This window comes from Lepus europaeus, chromosome 15, assembly GCF_033115175.1.
Source record: "Lepus europaeus isolate LE1 chromosome 15, mLepTim1.pri, whole genome shotgun sequence".
NCBI classification, from domain to species: domain Eukaryota; kingdom Metazoa; phylum Chordata; class Mammalia; order Lagomorpha; family Leporidae; genus Lepus; species Lepus europaeus.
Genome location: NC_084841.1, coordinates 35,536,543 through 35,546,240, shown reverse-complemented (window position 1 = coordinate 35,546,240; position 9,698 = coordinate 35,536,543). Strand labels below are relative to the sequence as shown.

The 9,698-nt window shown below is 45.3% G+C and overlaps 1 protein-coding gene across 1 annotated transcript; it reads left to right on the top strand.

The window, feature by feature from the left end:
• Window positions 1–1,890: 1,890 nt before the first annotated feature.
• Window positions 1,891–9,174, top strand: LOC133774217 (C-C motif chemokine 28-like). The gene is made up of 3 exons (XM_062211867.1): window positions 1,891–1,954; window positions 7,589–7,715; window positions 8,980–9,174. The coding sequence occupies exons 1-3, from the start codon at window positions 1,891–1,893 to the stop codon at window positions 9,125–9,127; spliced, it is 339 nt and encodes a 112-aa protein (XP_062067851.1). The 3' UTR covers window positions 9,128–9,174.
• The last annotated feature ends 524 nt before the right edge of the window (window positions 9,175–9,698 follow it).

Here is a 9,698-nt window from a genome sequence, read left to right as displayed (position 1 = left end):
CTGTTATCCCAAACTGTCTTCCACTAACCGCTACCCACCATCCCTTCCGGTGCCCCAAGGAAGCAGTGTGGAGGAGACAGAAAGTGCTAAGAACTCAAGGAGCAGACCCTCTGCTCTCCAGCAGTCCCTCTGGATTCTGTCCCTGTGCCTTCTCCCTGGCAGGGCCATGGTGGCATTTCCTAGCAGAAGAAAGCACACAGTGGAACAGAAGCCACTGTGTCAGAGAAGCAAATGAGAGGTGCAAGAGTACACTGGTGCATCCAATCCCAGGCTCATCAAAATGAAGCCCTGCCATCCTTGCCAGGACCCTGACAATTCCGTGTAAATATTTTCCTGTTGGATTAAAAATCACTCCTGTTACTCAACAGTCACCCTTCATTTCATCTAAACAGAGGCTTTTTTCTATTCAGCAGGGACACTTAGGGCGGTGATTTCAGGTGCCTGGCAGGCTATGGAATGTTTATGTGTGTGTGATATTTTGGCAGTAGCTAGGCCTGACCTAATCCAGGTTCAGGAGCTTCACTTGGATCTCCTGTCTTGGTGACAGGGGCCCAAGCACTTGGGACATCTTCTGCATTCCCTGATGCATTAATAGGAAGCTGGATCAGAAGTAGAACTGGTGCTTAGAGAGGAAGCTGGCATCCCAGTCAGCAGCTTAAGCCTGCTTGCCATAACACTGGTCCCATATTTTACCATTTTAACATTCAATCAATGTAAAAATTATTGAGATATTTTATATTCTTCTGCCATATTGTTTTTAAGGTTTTTTTTTTTAACTGATTTCACTGAAAACAGAACAAGAAATGGTCTGAGCCAAAAGGGTGTCTTTACTGTCAAAAACATTGAACAGAAAAGAAATATGACTGCACTGTGAGTGTTTTACAAGAGCCGCACAAAACCCACTGTTACTGCATTAGTCAGTTTTTTAAATCCATGTGCACTTTATACCCATGTTATGCATTTTATACCCACGGTCTGTGTTCGGACTAGCCACATTTCAGGCGCTCAAGAGTCACATGTGGTCTAGTGGCTACCACATGGGGCAGTTAATCGTAGAAGTAGCACAGCATGACTTTGTAGGTCATCCAGCCTGACTCATTAATATCAGAACCAAGGGAAATACAGAAAGGTTGAGCACATTCCCTTAAGTTATAGCCTAAGTAGCGGACAAGATGGGCTTAGAATGCAGGGGCCTTCACTGTAACTCCTGGCTTTATTCACACAACTGATTAGCTGCAAAGCCGAACTAGAAGTAGGGCTCTACTGCTCTAGAGTTCCTTTCTATAGGCACTGCCCCTACCTGTCTTACCTCATACTTAATCTAGAAAGTCACTGGAAATATTCTGGCTTCAAACCAAGAGTAGAGTCGTGCTGAGTTCCTTCATATCTTTCCACAGAGATGATACTTTATACTTGTTACACTTGTCCCCAGAAACCTGTGGTTTCAACAAGCCACTATGAAGAATCTGATTCCTTTAGCAATGGTTTTTAATCAATGTCCATCACAATCCCATAGGAAGCTGCTACAAAATTCAAACAATGGTTCCCTACCACAGAACGCTGGTTTATAAGTGTATTCACGTAGATTGCTAGTTTTTAAAATGGTTCCCAACATTCTAATGCATAACCCAACTCACAAGACCTCACGCTGTCAGAGCCACTGAGTCCCCTGATGCCAGACAGCACCAACCCAAGTCAGGAGCTTGACAAGTCAGCAGGAGGCTGGTCTTAAGCCCCACGAGAAAGGATGCCCTGAGCACTTCCCAGGGCGGGGCTACCTGGCTTCCTTTTCCTCTGAGCTCTATATCTGCTCCCAAGGACACCTTAGCTTCATTTCCTGCTTTGGCAGCCTCACCTGCGGTACTGTCAGAGCCAGCGGAGCAGGCAGGAATGCAGTGCGCAGGACTCTTCCTGGTGGCCTTGGCTACCTGTGTGGCTCTTCAACCCTCAGAAGGTGAGTGGGGCACTGGCCGTTCAGGCCTCCAGTGGAGGGGGTGACTCCCAAATCAGTCTTGAAGGAGTGGGTTGGGGCAGAGCTCTTTATGTCTTCAGGCAGGAATTTTCAATGATTTCTGATTACCTACAAGACAATGATATAAATTTAAACTCTAGATCTCTGAGGAATTTCAGGAATGAACCTCCTTGCAACAGATAATTTGCCAAATGGAAAATGAAGTCTTTCCACATAAGTGCAACTTGGAGTGGCATTTCCTTCTCTGATGACAGAATACATAGCCGTATGTAGGCATAATGCCTGTTATTCATATGTGTTCCCAGTGCCCAACCTGCTAAATGTCTGAACACAAGTATGTGCCCTCCTGGGGGAAAAGAGACTGGACCAAGAGGTACTGGCTAAGTAAGCTGCAATTTCCCAAGCAAAATCAGTCCTGTGGATACCTACCTGAAGATTCAGTTCGATTTTTAAAAGAGAGCAGGATGAAAGAATTAAATCATGCAAATTAGATCTGAGAGAATTTAAATTGTGAGTTTCTAGCACACAACTGGGAGACTGTAACTGAATCTGCACTGGACAGACTCTGCTCTACAGCAGCACTCACTACTGCATTAGGGAAACCCTAAATGGAGGTGCTCAACAATACTTGGCTGATGCCATCTTTTCTTGTGTTCTACCCTGAATAGATCTCTAAGTGCAGAGGCAGAATATAAATTTTATTTGGTCTGCTTTTTAAGAAACTGAGCTATCATTTAAAAACAGAGATTTCACATGCACACACTCATATGGACTTACACAAATTAGACATTAAAACTTCTTTTAAAAAAGCTAATCTGAAAACCATGGTTCCACTAGCAGCACATCAGTCTTCTTTCTCTGAAGTTTGCTGTCTCGTATTAATTGCTTGGTCCCTGTGGCCCTGGATGCCACCGTGGCCTCCTGTTACAGGGCACCCAGGGCCTCTAGTTTCCCACAGTATACCGGTGTCATCTGCCACTTTGCATTCTCTCAGAGAAGAAGTGCCTGGCTGTTTTCCACTGTACATTCATACTAAAGTTCTACTGTGCCTGCCAGACAAAAGTTGGGAGATTTTGCTTCATCAGGTCCCACATTGTCTTCCTGATGACAATCTACAGGAGGGGTAATGGGAAATTTCACCTCTAACTTTTGAAGATTCACTGGAATGAACTGACATGACAGAGTAAATAGAACAAAGTACATACAAATTTACTAATGTGCAAAAGGGGCACACAGCAACATCTCGGGAGTATGATTATCCAGCAAACCAATGTAGTTTAGAAGCTCACATACCCTTCTTCTACAGCAGAGAGAATGGAGAACACAGGAAATTCTGAGTGATTGTAAATGGATTTTAGGAGAATGAATAAAAAGGACAGAAATTATAGACACAATTAGCTTTCAGTATGATTCTTTGGAATTTGAATGGGCCTGAGGGGCAGACCTTATCTTGCAGTGGGCATCTATTCAGCTGCAGTTACATTCTTTACTTTTCTTCCCCTCATCCCCAAGACAGATGATGAGATTTGAAGATGGAGATGGAAGGCAATTGTGTTCCTCTTTTTGTTGTTGTTGTTTATTTATTTATTTGAAAGGCGGAGTTACACAGAGAGGAAGATACAGAGAGAGATCTTCCATCCTCTGATTCACTCCGTAAATTTGCACTATCCTGCTCTTTTTATCTATCACAATATAAACAATTTATATTTCCTTCACCAAACTGTTATTATAGAAACCCTCTTAGGTCTGGGGCCAGTGAATACATTTCCAGCTGCTCTCTAAGCTTGCAGCTAAGTTGTGGAAACCTGTCCTGGGACCCAGCCCTTTTCTGATTAGCATTTCTAAAAGCTCAACAAACTGTTTTATTTTAGAGATTCCTCAGTTTCAAGACTTTTAGGTTTTTTTGTTTTGTTTTGTTTTGTTTTGACAGGCAGAGTTAGACAGTGAGAGAGAGAGAGAGAGAGAGAGAGAGAGAGAGAGAGAGAGAGAGAGAGAAAGGTCTTCCTTTTCCGTTGGTTCACCCCTCAAATGGCCGCTATGGCTGGTGCGCTGCGCCGATCTGAAGCCAGGAGCCAGGTGCTTCTCCCTGCTCTCCCATGCGGGTGCAGGGCCCAAGCACTTGGGCCATCCTCCACTGCCTTCCCGGGCCACATCAGAGAGCTGGACTGGAAGAGGAGCAACCGGGACAGAACCGGTGCCCCAACTGAGACTAGAACCTGGGGTGCCGGCACCTAGTGAGCCGTGGCGCCGGCCAAGACTTTTGGTTTAACATCTATAATGTACATATGAAAAATGTTTGCTATTTCTAGAGAAGCAATGTAACACAACAAGAATTTTTCTCAAATTTGAGTAATGTATTGACCTATTTAAAATGACAATGTTAACTTAAAAAATTAAAGGCAGAGAGACAGAAAGAGAAGGAGACACAAAAGCAGAGAATAAGACAGAGAAATCAATCTTCTATCTGCTGGTTCACTCCCCAAATTCCTGCAACAGCCAAGGCTGGGCCAGGCGAAAGCCAGGAGCCAAGAACTCCATCCTGATCTCCCAAGTGGGTGCAGTGGCTTAAGGACTTGGGCCATCCTCCACTGCCTTCTCAGACACATTAGCAGGAAGCTGGATTGGAAGTAGAGCTGCAGGGACTTGTGAGATATTGTCACAGGAATTGTCCCTAGAAGAAATACATCTCCTTGTGTTAGACATTGTAGATATTTTTGCAAAAAAGTTTTCTTGATCTGACCCAGCCTAATTTTTCAGAAGAAAATATTTAAAAATAAACACAGGAAACTTACAAGTCAGGAGAAGGATAGGATAAAAAGCAAGAAAAAAAAAGAACGAATTTTTTAAATCCAAATTAAGGAGAACGGAAAAAGTAAAACTAACAAATACTAACCAAAATGTTAGTGCAGCAATGTTAATTCAAGCAAAACGTGCTATAGGCAAAAAGCCACAAGAACAGATAAATTTTACCAACAAATTTTATTTTTTTAAAGATTTATTTATTTATTTGAAAAGCAGAGTTACAGAGAGACAAAGGGATATAAAGATCTTCCATCCGCTGGTTCACTCCCCATTGGCTGCAACAGCAGGGACTGCACCAATCCGAAGCCAGGAGCCAGGAGCTTCCTCCAGGCCCCCCAGGCAGGTGCAGAAGCCCAAGGACTTGGGCTATCTTCTACCACTTTCCCAGGCCATAGCCGCGAGCTGGATCGAAAGTGGAGCAGCTGGTTCTGGAACCAGTGCCCATATGGGATACTGATGCTTCAGGCCAGGGTGTTAACTTGCTGCGCCACAGCACTGGCCCCAGATTTATCAAATTCAAGTCCCACCTGCAGTTGCCTTCACAGGGCTGGAGCAAATGATTTTGCGGTCTGGACATTCCCCACCACTACTACCATGAGCTGTGCTGCTAAGCTGTGATGTTAGGGAGGTTAGGTATATTAAATGCATTTTCAATTTATGATAAGTTCAAGTTACCATGGGTTATTGGGACATAACTCCATGGTAGATCAAGGAATATCTGTATAACAAGTGATACATTACAAAAAGGGACAGAATCAGAAGAAAAAATCAGACACAATGCCAACAACTGTGCTAGACTCTAGCTCGCCTGCATCAAAAATTGATCTGTCAGTCAAAAACCTTAAGAGTTAGATGCACAAGCGATTTTTCCTACAGCTCTAGGCAGAGCAGCCACGGTAGGGCAGATCTGGTGCTGGGCACCCCCTGGCTGGGTGACAGGGGCGCGGCTCCTCCGGGTGATGGTGGCGAAGGGTGCTCGCGCCACTGTGGCCGTGTGGGCAGCCAAGATTTCATAAGCTGGACCAGGGACTCCACCCAACCGGCTGTGTAGTCCCTGTGATACCAGGAACACCTCCTGCCCCTCCTCTCCCATGCTGCATAAACTATTAACTGGGATGAAGCAAAAGGAACAGAGATGGGACTTGAACTTAGGCACTTGGCCATGGGATGTGGGAGTCCCAAGTGGCATCCTTAACTGCTAGGCCAAATGCCTGCCCCTAAATTCACCATTTAAAAGGACAGAATTCAGTGCCGGGGCCGGGGCTCAACAGGCTAATCCTCTGCCTAGTGGCGCCGGCACACCGGGTTCTAGTCCCGGTCGGGGCGCCAGATTCTGTCCCAGTTGCCCCTCTTCCAGGCCAGCTCTCTGCTGTAGCCCAGGAGTGCAGAGGAGGATGGCCCAAGTGCTTGGGCCCTGCACCTGCATGGGAGACCAGGAGAAGCACCCGGCTCCCAGCTTTGGATCAGCGCGGTGCACCAGCCGCGGTGGCCATTGGAGGGTGAACCAACGGCAAAAAGGAAGACCTTTCTCTCTGTCTCTCTCTCTCACTATCCACTCTGCCTGTAAAAAAAAAAAAAGTACAGAATTCAGGTATGCTCAATAAATTTACAGAATTGTTCAACCATCACAACTAACCACAACACATTTTCATCAAACCGAAAAGTGATCCCATACCGATGAGCCATCACTCCCCACTCTCTCTAATGCTCTTCCTAAACCCTGCAACCTCTGGCAACAACTAACCTTCTTTTTTTAAAGATTTATTTATTTGAAAGGCAGAGTTACAGAAAGGGAGACACACACACACACACACAGCTGCAACTTCCATGGCTAGGCCAGGCAGAATCCATGAGCTTTAAGTCCATCCTAGTTTCCTACATGAGTGGCAGAGACAGAAGCACTTGAGCCATCTGTTGCCTTCCCAGACAAATTAACAGTCAGCCGGACCAGAAGCAGAGCAGCCAGGACTTGAATTGGCATTGTGATTTGATACCGGTGTCCAAAGCAGCAGCTTAACTGGCTGTGCCACAATGCCAGTCTCTCTTGAGATATTTTCTGGTTTCCCTTTTGATTTCTTCTTTGATTCAGTGATTGCTCAAGAGTGTATTGTCAGGGAGGGCGCTGTGGTGCAGCGGGTAAAGCCACAGTGCCAGCATTCCATATGGGTGCCAGTTCAAGTCCTGGCTGCTCCACTTCCAATCCAGCTGTTATAGGCTGGGAAGGCAGCAGAAGATGGCCCAAGTCCTTGGGTCCCTGCACCCATGTGGGAGACATGGAAGAAGCTCTCTAATGGAAAGAAAGAACGAAAGGAAGGAAGGAAGGAAGGAAGGAAGGAAGGAAGGAAGGAAGGAAGGAAGGAAGGAACCGCAAAGCAGCACTGTGCACAGCTTTTCCATCTCTCTGGTTTTGTGGCTTTGCCCAAATTCATTTTATCTCCCAGTTTGAGTTTCAGAATGTAAAGGCATGTTTTGCCCAGGTCTGCTTCATGAAGCCCTCAGTAAGGGCCACTTGCTAAAGTGAAGCACTAAAGAGGAAAGCCGTGCCAGTTTTCTACAAACTCGGTTGTGTGGGTGCAGTCTGTTGAAATCTGCTTAGTTTATACTAAGTTGATCTTCTGTGTATAAAGATAATTGAAAATGAATCTTGATGAAGAGTGGGATGAGAGAGGGAGTGGGAGATGGGATGGTTGTTTGAGGGAGGGAGGTTATGGGGGAAAAAGCCACAACAATGCAAAAGTTGTACTTTGTAAATTTACATTTATTAAATTAAAAAAAAAGATTTGAGATTTCCTCTTTTTTTTTTTCTTCTTTTAGCCATACTGCCCTTTGCCTCCAGCTGCTGCACTGAGGTTTCACCACACCTTTCCAGAAGGCTTCTGAAGATGGTTCATACATGTCACCTGCAGAGAGCTGATGGGAACTGTGACTTGGATGCTGTTGCGTGAGTGCTTTTTGGAAGGAATATCTGAATCCACACAGTGAACAACACGCAGATAATTTTCCAAACAACAGAGGGAAGAGTCTGTTCTTTGGGCCCCGGGCTCCCTGGAGTAAATGCACAATCTCTGTTCAGGGATGTCCTGAACCCCACAGTAGCCCTCCAGCCCCTTCAACCAGCACCTTCCCCACAGTGCTGTGATTGGACTAATGCCCTCATTCCAGCAAATGCTCACGACCTTCCTAAACAAAACAAGGGAGAGTCTGAGTGGAAAAGCAAACCCCAAACAGAAGGTGACTCTGTTCATGGCGTTCACTGTAACTCTTTCCAGACAAGTATATGGCTTGCTGTCATTATTACTCTCTGGAGTGCACTTGTCACAAAGGTCACATGCAATCCAATCACAAATGCCCTCTCTGATTTGCTTCTGGGTGTTGGTTCGCGGTGAACTCCCTCCACCTCCCACCCCATCCCTATTGAGTTATGGAAACAGTTCTATAGGTGCTCTAAAACCTGAACTGCACGGGTATTTATCAAATCTGGATTCTGACAGCAATGCTGGGAGGAAGGCATCACATACGGAAGAGAGTTGTGCCCGAGTCCTAGGTCACTGGTGCCACATAACTAGAGACTAGCAGAAAAGGGATGTGAACCCAATCTCTTGGTTCTGAACCTACTCCAAGGTCATTCATTAGGGCTCTAGCTGTTCTGGCCATTTGGGGAGTGAATCAGCAGTGAAAGACTCTCTCTCTGTTCTCTGTCTCTGTCTCTCTTCCTTTTTCACTCCCCCACCCCCTTCTTTCTCTCCCTCTCTAACTCTATCTTTAAAAAAAAAGAAAAAAGAATTCAGTCTCTAAGAATACAGTGTCCAGGGGACCAGCGCTGTGTCGTAGCATATAAAGCCACCTCCTGAAGGGCAGCATCCCATTTGGGCGCCGCTTAGAGTCCCGGTTGTTCCGCTTCCAATCCAGCTCTCTGCTATGGCCTGATAAAGCAGCAGAAGATGACCCAAGTTCTTGGTCCCTGAATCTTTGTGGGAGACCAGAAGAAGCTCCTGGCTCCTGGCTTTGGATCGACATAGCTCTGGCCATCTAGGAAGTGAACCTCTCTCTCTCTCTCTGTCTTTCAAATAAATAAATAAATCTTTAAAAAAATAAATAAATAAAAAAGAATACAGTATCCAAAGGTAGGAACTGCTTGTAAGTCATTAGGATTTTATTTATTTGTATTAGCTAATGGTGACACTTTTTTCTTCTCTTCTTAACAGCCTTTATTTCGGGCGCAGAAGATTCTGTGTTACCCCAGAGAATCATATGCTTAAGGAATGGATGAAAGCACAAGCAGCCAAGAAAATTGATCAACGCGTAATTTGCCGTGAGAAGAAGTATAATAAGAGTCATCAAGGGGCACTTTAGTATAAGATTCCATGACAGGCTGCCATAAAACTGCTTCCCAGACAGCTGACGCCAAGACCACAAAGATGATTCCTCTTGTGAAAGCAGCACTCTCCTTAATATGATCTTTTAAGAGGAGCTTGTAATTTCTTCAATTTTATTATTAGCATTATTACCAGGTTTTCCAGACCTACAGAGATGTCCAAAGAATAGCACAATGAGCACCTGTCTGTATACCATTCACAGATAATTTTACAACACACACACACACACACAATTTTGCTAAGCCACTTGAAAAAAAGTTGCAAACATGACACTTCATTCAATTTCCTCTTTAGTGTTTTAATTTGGCATACTTTAAGGATAAAGGCTTTGGGGCCGGCACTGGGGCACAGCAGGTTAAAGCCCTGGCCTGCAGCGCTGGCATGCCATATGGGTGCCAGTTCAAGTCCCAGTTGCTCCACTTCCAATCCAGCTCTCTGCTATGGCCTGGGAAAGCAGTAGAAGATGGCCCAAGTTCTTGGGCCCCTGCACCTGCATGGGAGACCAGGAAGAAGCTCCTGGCTCCAGGTTCCTGGTTTCAGATCTGTCC

What these genes read in the sequence shown, in the direction of transcription:
- LOC133774217 (XM_062211867.1), top strand. Translation starts at nt 1,891, where the DNA reads ATGCAGTGCGCAGGACTCTTCCTGGTGGCCTTGGCTACCTGTGTGGCT. An exon ending in GGCTCTTCAACCCTCAGAAG is followed by an intron (nt 1,955 to 7,588) that starts GTGAGTGGGGCA and finishes TTCTTCTTTTAG; the next exon opens with CCATACTGCCCTTTGCCTCC. An exon ending in TGTGACTTGGATGCTGTTGC is followed by an intron (nt 7,716 to 8,979) that starts GTGAGTGCTTTT and finishes TCTTCTTAACAG; the next exon opens with CCTTTATTTCGGGCGCAGAA.